Here is a 14,905-nt window from a genome sequence, read left to right on the forward strand (position 1 = left end):
TACGCCAATAACCTAAGACCCGAACCCTAGAAAAGATCTGAACCTTCGACCTATGACCTAATCGCGAAAGGATGACAAGGCGAACCCGATTGCAAGACAAAGCTATAGACCCAGCTCGCAAAACCCAGCTCATAGGATTCTCATGCGAGCTCATAAGGTAGGATCGCAAATACAGCTCATAGAACCAGCTCCCAAGATAAGGGTACAAACCTAGCTCTCGGGGATCTAGGGAAGGTTGCAATCTCACTTCGTATATACCCAAAGAACTTGCAGGAAGTGCAAAGTGCTCCATAGGCCACCTAGACACGTGTCCAGCGGGTATGAAGTTCACCCAGAGCGCCAGTCCTAGGAGCAGAAAGGACTGCGTGCTTCGTAGACATGTACCCAGCAAGCCTGGAGTTCGCAGAGAATGCCAGTACTAGAGGCAATAGAGTCAAGACAAAGTAGTGGACCCTATCATGAGTTGTAATAGAACTAGTAATATCATGTATAAATATCTTGATACTCATATCAATAAGGGGCAAGCAAAATATTATTCAACAAAATTATTTTTATAATATATATTTTTAGGATTTATAATATAATAAATCTTTGATTATAACATCCCAAACACTTATACGTATTCATGCTTATAATATAAAAAATTATAACTTAAACTTGTATAAAAATAATTTTTTAAAAATTGAATTTGAGTGTAATTACTACGTAATCATTTCAATTCTCTCTCATTTAAAAATTAGAAAGTGCAATTGAGATGCTTCAATTACGCTAAATTCAATGGGATCCATTAATTACAATCATTATCCAAACATGTCATTTCTATGTAATTACACATAATTACATCAAAATCCAATTATTAGGTGAGTTTACAAACTACATTAATAAATAGATTTCATTAGTGTTTTTGAAATTTTCTTCAAACTTAATGGGTAAGTAAATATTCTTGAAACATGTATTTACACTAAACTTGAGAGATAGATATCTTCACCCTTTACTAAATTATATATATATATTTATTTCTTTATTTCTTTAATAATTTTCTTCAGAATTTAATTATGATATAGAAATTTAATTATCAAAATAATTAAAATATTTTAATTCTATTTAACAAATTTAATAATATATATTAATTACATAAAATAAAATTTTGTCAAATAAATAAAAATTTAATATATAAAATCACTTCTAACCTGTGTGACGCTAAAAATTAAGACGAATAAAGAGAATTATCAAAATTTTAATATAAAATCATAAATTAATATGTGTAATAATTATTTTTTTGTAATGTGTCATCTTCGGTTTTACCATCTGACTCTAGTATAATAACTCTTTAAAATTTTAATTAACTAACTATTATTAAAATCTTAACTAAAAAAAGGGTAGTATAAAAATTCCGTTTCTCCAAAAAAAATTGGTTTTGCAAAATTTGGTTTGAAAAATCCCGACCCACTCTCATATCTCGTCGCCAAACCCGCCTCTCACCCCTGCTTCTGTCCAGGACTCGTCTTTCTCCTCCTCCTGTTCCTGACCCAAACTCCGCAGACCCTTAAATTAAATAAGGTATTTTTCGAAACCCTAACCCTAACCCTAAACTTAATTTGAAGATTTGATTTGTACTAGAGTAATGAGATTTTGAGCTACAGCTCGGTTCGTGTTATCTGCTCTCTGCCTCTGCATCATTTTGCTATATTTGATTTTCTGTTTTTATTACTGTCCCCGTCTTTACTTTGTTGGGAGAGATTTTTTTTTTAATCGGAAATAGCAGGCCGTTGCTATTTCCCGTTACACTGCTAGTTGTGGCTGTGATCCACCGCTATGGATGTGAAATTTGTTCACACTGTTATTGAGGTCTTTAGCAGTGGCGAACAGCGGCGCCACCCCAGATACTGGTATTTAGCCAAATAATAGAATAATTTCGTTACGGACTCTGTAATGTGAGAGAACAAGATGGTTTACTGACTCTTTAATGTGAGAGAATAAGCTGGTCTTCAAATGATAGTTATAGTTACATTTGTGGCGAAATTGGAAATAGTAATGAAGGCAAGAATTTCGATATGTTTTAGTGATCTCGATCTGTACAAGCATTTTTTGTTCAATGTGAAAATTGTTATGGATTAAATTATAAGAAATTGCTCAAGTCAAAAATGAATATCTGTGAGCAATGTGGATATCATCTGAAAATAAGTGGAAATATTGTGTGATATTAAACATTTGGGTGAGATTAATTTATAAGGTTGTTAGACTTGTAATTAAGTATATTTAGAACTTAGAAGTTGAAACTTATATTCGATATTATTATTCCGAAACTTGAACACATACATTTTCTCTCTTCTAGATAAATGGATGAATCTGAGAAAAGAAAGGAAAGGTTGAAAGCAATGCGCATGGAAGCTGCTAATGCTGAAGCATCTGATAGTGTTGAGAGTTCTGCAATGCCTGGTTCTCTTTCGAATCCATTGATTGAGACATCGTCGAGTTTGACTGCTCAGGATGATTTTTGTAGAGCTCCGCGTTTTGACTACTATACTGATCCTATGGCAGCATTTTCTGGTAACAAGAGGGACTATGTTCATAATCCTGCACCATCCCATCCTGGTACTCTCTTTTCCTACTATTTTTTTTTATTCAAACATGATATTAATCTATTAAACTGCCATTTTAATTCAATGCATGCAATAATACATGCCTTCCACCCCTGCCTATTGAGTATCGACCAAGAACTGTTGTCAAGGCTGGGTGACTTGAGAAGTTTTCCATAGTTTGCATATGTAGTCATATTCTTTCCCAGTATCTTTAAAGAAACTTTAGATATTAATGGCTACAAGAAGGATATTAATAGTCTGATTTGATTTGTACTACTACTACTATGCTGGTCATTTGTGAATGAGTTATTGATTAAAACCAGTATTACTAAATTTCTCTAATTGTTCAATTAACATCAGTTGCTACTTTTTTTTCCTTTTTTCTAATTAATTGGCCTATTTATTCTGGTTTGGTAGGACCAAGGAACACTGGTAGGGGTTTGCCTGTCCATCAGATGCAAAGCCATTTTGCACCTGATCATGGTGTATACAAACAAGGTCCATACAGCCCTAGATTAAGAAGTCCATCACTCATGCATCAAGGCCAATCTAATGCTTGGAATGCACCACAGGCCACTGAACGTTATAACTTTGTTTCTGATGGAAGTCCAAGAGGAATGTTTGGTGGTCCTCCCCAGCATCCTGGAACTTTTCATAGGGTCTGGAATCCCTCTAATACATCAAGCTATGGTAATTTACCCAACCCCGGCTTTTCTCCAGCAGATGGCCGTAATTTCAATTATGGAGCAGCCAGGACACAAATGTTTGGTAGAAATCCAATCCTTGATCAAAGACCTGGAGGTAGTCCTAATTTCAGTCCAGGAAGAGGCAGGGGTCCTGGATACCGAGGGAGCGGTGGTCCTGGTTTAGGAAGGAGTGCTGGACGAGGGCAAGGCTTTCATGGTCGTAGCTCAGCATCAAACAAGATGTTAGGGCCAGAGTGTTACTTTGATGAATCCATGTTGAAAGATCCTTGGCAGCATTTAAAACCTATTCCATGGAGAAGACCTATTCCATGGAGAAGACAAGAAGCTGGAATGGATAGTTTGGGTACACCAGGCACTTCGAACTCCAGTGGCATAAAAAGGGCAAAAGTTTCAGAGGCTTCTTCTAAACAAAGTCTTGCTGAATACCTTGCTGCTTCATTCAACAAAGCTGTTGGGGGCACAGAATGAAGGTTGCTCAAATCTGAAATGAATGGCAATGTAGAAGATATTTGTTATGACCATTTAGGTTATATTTGGATTCCATTATTGAGGCTTGAAGATGGGGTGGCTGAAGGCATGAATGTGGATATACATATTTTTCGGATAACAATATTGGGGTACACATTCTGAGATGGCTTTCGCCCATTCTCATTAATCTCACCAGTCTTATCTCGGGATTCAAATTGTAAGTTCTAAAATTTGATAACAATATTTTTCTATGTTCAGGACTGGTGGGATATTTTCTCATGGTATACTTGTCAGAAAATATTATCATGTGAATTATCTTAATGATAACAACACACGGTTTCCGCAGTTAAAACCTTCAACTTCAATTTTGGTCCGTTATAATGTGGATATATATATATATGTGTGTGTTTTGGTCCGTTATAATGTGCACAGTTAAAACCTTCAACTTCAATTTTGGTCTGTTATAATGTGGATACATATATGAGTGCATGCGTCTGTTCGTTCGTCCGTTTGTCCGTGCGTGCGATTGATTTTGAAGCTTCACAGATATTATCCACACAATACACACAATTAATTAACAGCCATAACACACCTTAAACAAATAAAAATGCGAGTCTAAGGCTAGTTCCTCTTGGAATTTAAATTTTTGACTAACATAGTTGAAACTCAAATATCTTAATCCACATTCATTCATGCCACTAAAAACCGATTTTAAACATCTAATTACTCATCTAAGAACAATCCTTAACCTTTAAAACACCCAAAACTGCTCAGATTCATGGTTTCAGAAATTTTGACATATATGACCCTTTTTAACGAAAACTCAACAAAACTTTCGAATTCTTTAACGAAACTTTAAGGAAAGTTTAAAAACCTTATAACTACATCAAAAGAAGTTGAGATATACTTTGGAACAACAATTTCATTCAAAAACCCAAATTTTGCCATTAACGACCTTAATTTTGGTTAACATTTGAAAATATTTTATTTAATTGATTAAAACTTAATTTAAAAGACTAGACTACATTAAAAACTATTAAAAATACAAAACTTTACCATGATTGATGAAAACGACAAATGATTGATTGAAATTCAAGAAAACCCACTTGGAGAATATCAATGCAATTGATGGTATTTTTGTTGTTTTTTTTTTATTTAAAAGAGGTTTGATGTTTGGTGGATGATAGAAAACAAGAGTTGGGAGTAGTAAAGACCAAATATTAAAGAATGGTGTTTAAGGAATTTTCTCTTTAATGGACGGCATAGAGAAAAGAGTTAAGGGGGTGTTCTCTGTTTTTTTCTTTCACATCAAAAATAGGGTGAAAAGGGGGAAAATATGGGCTGATTTGAAATCTTGGTATAACTGCTTTAAAACTACTCCAAAATTCAACCCTTTTACAAAACAGCTCTCTTTTTAAAATTTAAAGCCTATTTCATAGTATTTTCATAATTTAGTTTAAATTTTCTAAAACCATAGACAAAGTTATTTTTGGGTTACCACATTTCAAATTTTTGAACTCATTTCATTCAATAATTCCAAAATTACCCTTGAAACTTCTTGACCCAATTTTGGGATGTGACAATTCTCCCTTCTAAAAAGAATTTCTTCCTCAAAATTTTCCTAATGACACATCATTTGTTTAATCACAAAATATGTTATTTATTGTTTTAAACCAACCACCACACTTTTGCTACGCAACTCTGATTCTTATTCTTTTTAACTTTCTACGACTCTTCTTGAAGATTCTATTTACTACCACGGATTGTCCTTCGGTAAATTCACTAACAATGTCCTCTATTACCTACGACACTCTTGTCTGAAGAACTCATAACCATTGTTCTAAATTTAATAGTCTTTATCAGGATTCTCCACTTATTAGCTAAATCGCCCAAAACTTACGAAAGCGTAGAACCTAAATCTAGCAACGAGAATAAATGAATGGATTACAAGGAAAAAATATCCGCAATCTCAATGATTGAATCTTGATTCTGCAGCTCCCTAATTGCATATATGCGAGCAGGTCCTCTGGTCTCAACCTGAGTAGCAATGAAATGAGGAACAACCCGTTGCCAACTTGTCTCTCATTACCACCTCTAGCAGGCATAGATGCAAGTGCAGAACTTTGAGTCTGTGAAAGCTCAACCCTATTCGGACAATCTCTCAACAAGTGTTCTTTAGAGCCACACTTGAAACATTCTCCTATTAGTTTACGATACCCTCCAGGATGCCTACGCTTACAATGCATACAAAGTGGCCATCCAGAACCACCCGACGACCCATTAGTACTAACTACAACACTACTTTGATGCCTAGACTGAATTGGTTAAAACTCGTGTCGTGCACTCCTATCAGAACCCTAAGTATCATGTCCTCTCTTAGGCAGTCGTCTAGATGCACCAGAACTATCAGAAGTTCTCTTTCCCAATTCAGTAACCACAGAGCGCGGCGGCTCAAGGATCCTCTCAACACTTTCAAGCCAATATTCTGCTATAATCGGACTCCTTTCACTCCAGTAAACTCTTTACTACCCAACGTCCATAGAAGTTCAAGTGAAAGTCCTCGATTAATAGGTGCAGGGTTGGCAGGTGTAGGAGCAGGGTTGGCACCAGCAATCCTCTGAAATGCCCTAATCATAGCTTCCATCAGAGGGCCAACACCCTCATTAGGTATATTCAATCTATGCGGAGGCACAGGAGGTGCAAAGGATGTACCATCCTCTTGGGAATTCGTGTTCACATTCACACGCCTATGAGGCATATCAAATCTAATTTAACATACACAAACAAAACCAAAGGTGTGAATGGTAGGGAAATGATCCAAGGCAAGTTCCTGCAAGAAAACAATTAAAATAGAGCCAATGCATTCTCAGTCCTACCCCAATTTCAAACAAATTCATGATATTTCAAACAAAGATATCTCAATCAAATAGTTCAAGTATTAATAAAATCTAACCACTTGAGTTTTTGGACACATGCATTTCGTAACCCCAGTCCATACATTAATAACTTAGGTATGAGTGTTAGAGAACCTAGGCTCTGATACCACCAAATTTAACACTTTATACCTAGCTCGATCGTTGATCCTGAGTAGCAGGACACTACATAAAACATCAAACCCATACATATTCACACAGTCTAAAGTACATGCAACCATCGTCACTTTCAAACATTTAGAGGAGTGTTGAGTCTAAAACACCTTAGAAAATATTTAAAATGACTTAATAATGTTTATCGACATTAATAGCAAGTTCAACAATGCATAGGGACCATCTAACACAATTTTCCAAAGAAGTTGCGTAGGTATCGATACTCAATAATAGGTATTGGTATTTATGAAGATGGGTATCGATACCATTAAAAAAATAGGTACCTTTCAGCTTTTTTTTGTCCTCAAATTTTAAAACCAAACAAATTATCAATACAAAGCAAAAGTATTTATATTTTTACCATAAGTATCGATACTCGTGAAAGGTTATCGATACCAAAATGAGCTACTATTTCCCTACACATTTGTTACAACATGGAGGTATCAATACTTATGCCTGAATATCGATACCCTTGCATAAAACATCAAAAACACTACAAAACATGACATAAATTCATACTTCAAAGTCTTCCTATCTAATAGGCATCAACTAACGTGCCATCCAACATCAAAATGATCATAATCATAGTCCAAAATAACATCTTTAATCCTAAAAGTCTAAAATCTTATCAAAACACTAAAGACATAATAAACATAAATATCCATAATTCTAGCCACATTGCCTTTATTCCCACAGTTCATAAAATAATCAAAACGTCACCTACTCAATTTACTAATTCTAAATCAGATCAATTCCTTAGGACTGCACCACTAAATATCTGCAAAGATTTAGAATGGAGTGTGCGAGCTCAAACAAGCTCAGTGAATGTGCATAATTACCACAGAGATGCACAATATCATACGTTAAATGAAAGCCACAAAAGCCACATTCTCAACAGTGTTTAACTATAGTGCTAGACTAACATATTTAGGCTTCACTTATACATCTAACATTGTATTCACATATTTATACATGCATTGTATTTCGAAAACACTTTATTAATCGATACATTGGCAACTTGAGATTGTGAAACATAACAGTGGGCTTTATCAACACACATTGGATATATGGATCTCCAACACACCAATGACTCGAAGAGTCAAACATATCCCAAAAGTGCAACAACAAGCTAACACTCTCTAACACACCAACATATCCCGATTAATGAAGCTTAGCTCACACTCCCTTATCTCTCCAAATTGTCCTGAGCCTTAATGCCCCAAAATCACAACACAAGGGTGAGCACTCACAAAATCCTATGGCATGCCAACTATATCCAACGGTCTCAAAAGATGACAAGGCCAAAATATCCACAATAAAACACATATTTACTTTTTGTTTTCTACACACTTTCATTGCACATTTACATCATTAACACAACATCATCATTATCACTTGACATGTTTAGCATGTTCACAAGTGAAACATTTCATAAGAGCTAACACAACATATATCGCATATCGCATTAAACATTATATAACTCAATCCACATCACATAGTCATCAGTTTTGCAAAATAAATGAGAGGAATAAGAAAAGTTACACTCGAAACTTAGGGTAGGGGTTTATGTTACTCCTAAGCACCCATTTAACACTATGAATAATGTCTACAAGCGGCGATTCTAAACACTCACCGTTCACGCTTTTGCCTAGTTGTCGAAAGCTTAAACTAGTTTTTTCTTGCCTTCTGCCTTACTCGAAGAAGGTTCCAACGATTTTGAAGCTTCACACATATTAACCATATAGTATACACAATTAATTAGTAGCTATAACACACTTTAAACAAACAAAAATGCAAGTCTAAGCTAGTTCCTCTTGGAACTGATTTTTTTTGCTAGCATAGTCGAAGCTCAAATATCTTAATCCTCATTCATTCATATTGCTTGAAACTGATTCTAAACATCTAATTACTCATCTACGAAAAATTCTCAACCTTTAAAATACTCAAAATTGCTCAAATTCATGGTTCCAAAAATTTCGACATATATGTCCCTTTTTAACGAAAACTAAACAAAACATTCGAATTCTTTAACGAAACTTTAAAGAGAGTTTAAAAACCTTCTAATTACATCAAAACAAGTTAAAAATACTTTGAAACAATAATTTCATTCAAAAAAATAAAATTTTCCATTAACGACCCCAATTTCGGCTAACATGGAAAATCTTTGATTTAATTGACTAAAACATTATTTAAATGGCTAGACTACAATAAAAACTATTAAAAATACTAAACTTTATCCCAATTGAAGAAAACAACAAATGATTGATTGAAATTTGAGAAAACCCACTTGAAGAATATCAATGCAATTGATGGTATTTTTGGTGTTTTTCTTGTATTTGAAAGAGGTTTGATGTTTGAGGATGATAGAAAACAAGGGTTTGGAGTGATGAAGACCAAATATTGAAGAATGGTGTTTAGGGACTTTTCTCTTTAATGGACGGCACAAAGAAAAGGATGATGGTTTGTTTTTCTTTTTTTTTCCTTTCACGTCAAAAATAGGGTAAAAACGGGGAAAATATGGGCTAATTTGAAATCTTTGTATAATTGCTTTAAAACTACTCCTAAATTAAACTATTTTAAAAATTAGTCCTCTTTTTAAAATTTAAAGCCTATTTCACACTATTTTTAGAAATTAGTTTAAATTTTATAAAGCCATAGACGAAGTTATTTTTGGGTTACGACATTTCGAATTTCTGAACTCATTTCGTGCCATAATTCCAAAATTACCTTCAAAAATTCTAGACCCAATTTCAGAATGTGATAATAACAATACATAATATTTATGAAAAATGAAAATATATAGATCATGGTTGTCGTTGTTATTGACGATGTGGTTGGAGATGTACTAATTGTAACAACCCGTTTTCAGTGAAATTGGAATAGTGGTTTTAGGACCACAAATTCGATGAGTAGATTATTATTTTATTATTTTAATATCTTTGAGATATTGGTAATGTCGTATTAAAGTTTCGTTAAGAAATTTTGATGTTTGCAAGATTAATTAAGTGAAAAGAACTAAATCGTAAAAGGTGAAAAGTAGAGTTCTATTAGTAAAAAGGGTCAAATCGTTATGAAACTTTAAACCAAAGGACTTGAGGGATAAATACACCATTTAGGGTGTTAGTGGATGTTATTGGAAAGGTTTTGTGGTATTTTTAATGAAATAAAAAGGTTAAGTTGGTAATTAGTTAAATTAAGAAAAAGGTGTAAAAATAAGATGAATTAAAAAAAAACCTTCATCTTCATTATTTCTTAACCTTAAAAGAACCAAATTTTTGTTCTTAAAAGAAGAGAGCTTTCGGTTATGGAATTTCTTCATGCATGGTAGGTTTTCAAGCCCCTTTTTAATGATTTTTTTATGTTTTTGAGATCGTTGTAGCTTAATGTTGTGACACCCCAAAATTTACCCTAGTCGGGAAGTGGTTTCGGGACCGCTAAACCGCGTCATAAAAATAATTAGCTGTCATATTTGATGCTTATTATATGTATATATGCATGTGTGAAAATTCCATGTTTGAATTTTTTTTAATTGAAGGTGAATTTTAGTAAATAGGACCTATGTGAGAAAATCTGGAAATGTGATTGGTTAAATTACAAGGACCTATTAAAGCATGTGGTGAGAATAATGGCTTTGCATGTCAAATACCCCTTCTTTTATACATAGTGGCCGGCCATGATGGAGCATATATTAGAATAGGTGGTAAGTTTCCATGAAGTGGTCATTATTTTATGTAAAGGAAAGGAAATAATAAAAAGAAATACTAAGGATAATAAAAGAAGTAACAAAAAAAAAGGGGGTCATTACCTTGTTCTTCTTAGCCGTACAAGAAGAAGAAAAAGGAGGGGGGAGCAAAGGCATTCGGCCTTTTGAATGAAGAGGAGGTTAGTAAATTTTGTTAATTTTTCTTTTGAAATAATAGTTGTTTGGGTTAATCATCACGTTTTTCTTACCTAGCCATACTAAAATTTCGAATTTAGAGTGTTGGATGGAGCTTTCGGTTATGGTATGTGTGAGAAGAACTTGATTTTTTCTTACCTTTAAGTTTTGATGGATAAAGAAACAAAAGGTTGTTGATGAAAGAAATTAATGTGTTAAGAGATTATATGAAACTTATTCATGTTTATATATGTTATATGCATTGAAAATGGTTGATGATTTTGGAGGTGATTAGCTTGAATCGGCCATGGTATATCCATAAACACGATCTATGCTTGTTATGTTACTCATGGTTAAAACGATTCGGCTATGACTCTTGTAAAAAAAAAGTAAAATAGACATGTGAATTTAAAAGATGGTATGAACAAATGTGGAGTTTTGCTAGTTTAAGAGTATTCGGCCAAGTGTTCATGTGGTGGAAATTAAGTGTTAAATGGAATGAAAATGATGTTATATGGGGGTATGTATATTCGGCCATATGAGTGAATACATAGATGATGTTAAATTTGATTATGTATAATGGGCCATATAGAGTACACATGGTGATATTAACCTTAATTCTTTATAATTGATCAAGTGGATGATGTTGGTTTATATGGTCGAATTTGAATTATGAATATGTACCTTGAAATAGAATGTTTCCGTATGCTTCTTTTGATATGAAACTATTAATGTTACGGGATATAAATAACTAGCATGGTAATTAAACTAGTTGATTTATTTATTTAAGCTCAAGAACCTAAAGGAGAGGCGTCCAACAAGGGGAAATCGAAGGTCATCGAGTAGCCGACTCGGAATTATTTTACCCAACATAAAGTAAGTCATTAAGCATATACTTGGTATTAATTCAAATGGTCATAACATCTATGTAATGATGCCGAATGGAATGAATAAATATATATATATACATGTATGTATGTGATGATGAAATTGTTGAATGAAAAGAAAAGAGGTGAGATGTGTTGAGTTGTTGATCTCGGCACTAAATGTGCGGGTATAACCATTTATGACCATGAGATTGGCGCTAAGTGTGCGGGTTTAAATTGTACAGCACTAAGTGTGCGAATTGACTATGTTGCACTAAGTGTGCGAATTGACTATGTTGCACTAAGTGTGCGAATTGACTATGTTGCACTAAGTGTGCGAATTGACTATGTAGCACTAAGTGTGCGAGTTTGATTATGTAGCACTAAGTGTGCGAGTTGACTATATAGCACTGAGTGTGCGGACTTAATATACATCCTTGAATCATTATGGACACTATGTGTGCGACACTATTGAGTCGATCATGGACAGCGGATCGGTAAGTGTCTTGAGTTCATGGCTAATAGGTGCTATGTCTATACTTGGTGTTGAGCTTGGTAAGTTTGAACCTATGTGACAAATATACTTGAAGTCACGTACATAAAATTTATCGTAGAATGGGTGAAAGGCCGTTTAGTTGTATGTTTGTAACGAAAATAAAATGATTTATGAAAATGCCTCGAATATCCTATTGATGAGTATGTGGATTGTGAATGCATAAATTGGTATGAAATTGAACCGATAGGTTGGAGGAACTATGGTATGGTTCGGAATGGATGGAGTAATTAGCCTCGTTCCATTTTGTTTTCTCTTGTGATAATGTTATTGATGGATGGTAGTGCATAGCTTTTGACTTACTGAGTTATAAACTCACTCGTTGTTTCCTTGTCACCTATTCTAGGTTTCTTGGACACATCTCTTTTTGCGTGGTCGGGCCGTCATCGAAGTCATTACACCGGATAGCAAGTTTTGGTACTTTCTTCTTAGTCGGCTTAGGAGAACATTTCGGCATGTATAGGCTATTATGTTGTGTTTGAACTTTGGTATGTAAACTTTTAGCCATGCGAAAATGGCATAAATGTTCGGTTGGGTTTGGATTCATACGTTAGGTCGCAAATCTTGATAATTCGACCTTTTTATGCCATACGTCATGGTTGATTATTTTGGTGTTAAAATTCATGATATGGCAATAGTGTAGTAGGGGAAAGTTTGACAATGATTAGCCTTTGGCATGGTTAGTCATGATCATAATTTGTGATATGCATGATGAATTATTAGTTAGATCAAGGAGTAAATACGAAGTGGGCATAGTTGCTTTCGTAACAGATGCTGCCAGCAGCAGTGACATGAGATTGAAAAATCACTAAAAATAGTAGGAATGGAATTGATTGATGAATAAATTATGTAATCGAAGCTCGATGAGTCTATTTTCATATAGAAGTAACGAAAGGATCATATGGACAGTATGTTAAGAGATAATCAGGTTCTCGTGGGACAGGGCCAGAACGGTTTCTGGATTCCCTGCTCCGACTTTCGAAATTCATTAAAAATTAACCAGAGATAATTAGGAGTCATGCTATATATGTATAGATTCCTCTCTGAGTCTAGTTTCTATAGAAACAAACAGCATCAGCATTGAAGTTCTGTACCGGGAGATATCCAGGTCGTAACGCGCAAAGGTCAGTGTAGTCGACCCCAGTAACTTGGGAGAATTTGACTAATAAACTGTACTAATTGGCCCAACCAAAATTCTAGAAAAAAACATGTAGATGGGAATATGAGTCTAGTTTTAGGAAAAAATCACGAAACTGATTTTCGAGTTGTGAAACTCAAGATATGATTTTTAAAGCGACAAGTACGTAGATTAGGCAGTGTCTGGAAAATATCTTTATAAGGGTTATAGTCTGTTAACACCTCGTGTTCGACCCCGGTGTCGGTCTCGGGTTCGGGGTGTTACATTTGATTGGTATCAGAGCTATGGTTTAGTCGGTTCTAGGACTACCATAGCGCGTATGAGTCTAGCTATACATGCCTTAATGTTAATGTTTAAATGTGTGATGACTTCTGACGGTTGAAATGTTTTTGTTTTGATTAGTAAATGGATCCCGGTGTAGAAAGAACCCTAGCGGATGACGTTGAGAGCGTAGCGGCTGCTCCTGCACAAGGGACGCCACCTGTTGAACCTCAGTCATCTGCGAATAATCAAGGTGAGGGGGCTAAACAAGCCTTCTTTACCATGATGAATGAGTGGGTCGCGCAATATGCCCGAACCAACCCGGCTGTCCAACAATTCCCGAATTTGAATAATCCACCCCAAGAGCCAGTAATGCCATCAGTCACTGATTCTGTGAGGCTGAGTAAGCCACCTGTAGACTTGATTAGGAAGCGCGGGGCTGAGGAGTTCAAGGCCATAGTTACTGATGATGCCGAAAGGGCCGAGTTCTGGCTTGATAACACCATTCGGGTGTTCGATGAACTGTCATGCACACCTGACGAATGTCTAAAATGTGTTGTATCTTTGTTGCGAGACTCAGCCTACTATTGGTGGAGGACCCTGATTTCCATAGTCCCAAACGAACGAGTAACTTGGGACTTCTTTCAGACGGAATTTCGAAAGAAATATATTAGTCAACGGTTCATTGATCAAAAGCGTAAGGAATTCTTGGAACTCAAGCAAGGCCGTATGACAGTATCTGAATACGAACATGAATTCGTAAGACTCAGTAGGTATGCCCGGGAGTGTGTAGCTGATGAGGTTGCTATGTGCAAAAGATTCGAGGAAGGATTGAATGAGGATTTAAAGCTACTAATGGGTATTTTGGAAATAAAAGAATTCGTAACACTAGTCGAACGAGCCTGCAAGGCGGAAGAACTTGGAAAGGAGAAGAAGAAGGCTGAATTTGAAGCTAGAGACTACCGTAAAAGATCGACGGGTAAAGCTCCGTTCTCAGCCGTAAAGAAGTTCAGGGAGGACACTAATAAGTCGAGGACGACTGCGGGAATTTCCATCAGAGCAAGACCATCGACGGACTCCCGAGCTACTTCGGTAGCTAGTGTGGGCAATAATCGTCTAGAGAAACCTGAATGTCCCCAATGTGGAAGACGACACATAGGTGAATGTTGGGGTAAGTCTATTAACAGGGCCTGTTACGGATGCGGTTCGAAGGACCACTTCATTAGAGATTGCACAGAGCTTGATGAGAAGAATAAGATTCAAGGTGCAAGACCTAGTGGAGTGACAACTAGAGGTAGACCACCGAGAATTTTAGGAGGTAGGGGTGGTAGTCAGAGAGGGGCCTCTGATATGGCTGTTCGAGCCGA

At 35.5% G+C, this 14,905-nt stretch overlaps 1 protein-coding gene across 1 annotated transcript; it reads left to right on the forward strand.

The window, feature by feature from the left end:
- Window positions 1–1,391: 1,391 nt before the first annotated feature.
- Window positions 1,392–4,122, forward strand: LOC107903679 (protein SICKLE). Its single transcript, XM_016829810.2, has 3 exons — window positions 1,392–1,560; window positions 2,336–2,595; window positions 3,000–4,122. The coding sequence occupies exons 2-3, from the start codon at window positions 2,340–2,342 to the stop codon at window positions 3,755–3,757; spliced, it is 1,014 nt and encodes a 337-aa protein (XP_016685299.1). The 5' UTR covers window positions 1,392–1,560; window positions 2,336–2,339; the 3' UTR covers window positions 3,758–4,122.
- Window positions 4,123–14,905: the final 10,783 nt, after the last annotated feature.

This window comes from Gossypium hirsutum, chromosome D05 (genome assembly GCF_007990345.1).
Source record: "Gossypium hirsutum isolate 1008001.06 chromosome D05, Gossypium_hirsutum_v2.1, whole genome shotgun sequence".
Lineage (NCBI taxonomy): Eukaryota > Viridiplantae > Streptophyta > Magnoliopsida > Malvales > Malvaceae > Gossypium > Gossypium hirsutum.

What these genes read in the sequence shown, in the direction of transcription:
- LOC107903679 (XM_016829810.2), top strand. Translation starts at nt 2,340, where the DNA reads ATGGATGAATCTGAGAAAAGAAAGGAAAGGTTGAAAGCAATGCGCATG. An exon ending in TCCTGCACCATCCCATCCTG is followed by an intron (nt 2,596 to 2,999) that starts GTACTCTCTTTT and finishes CTGGTTTGGTAG; the next exon opens with GACCAAGGAACACTGGTAGG.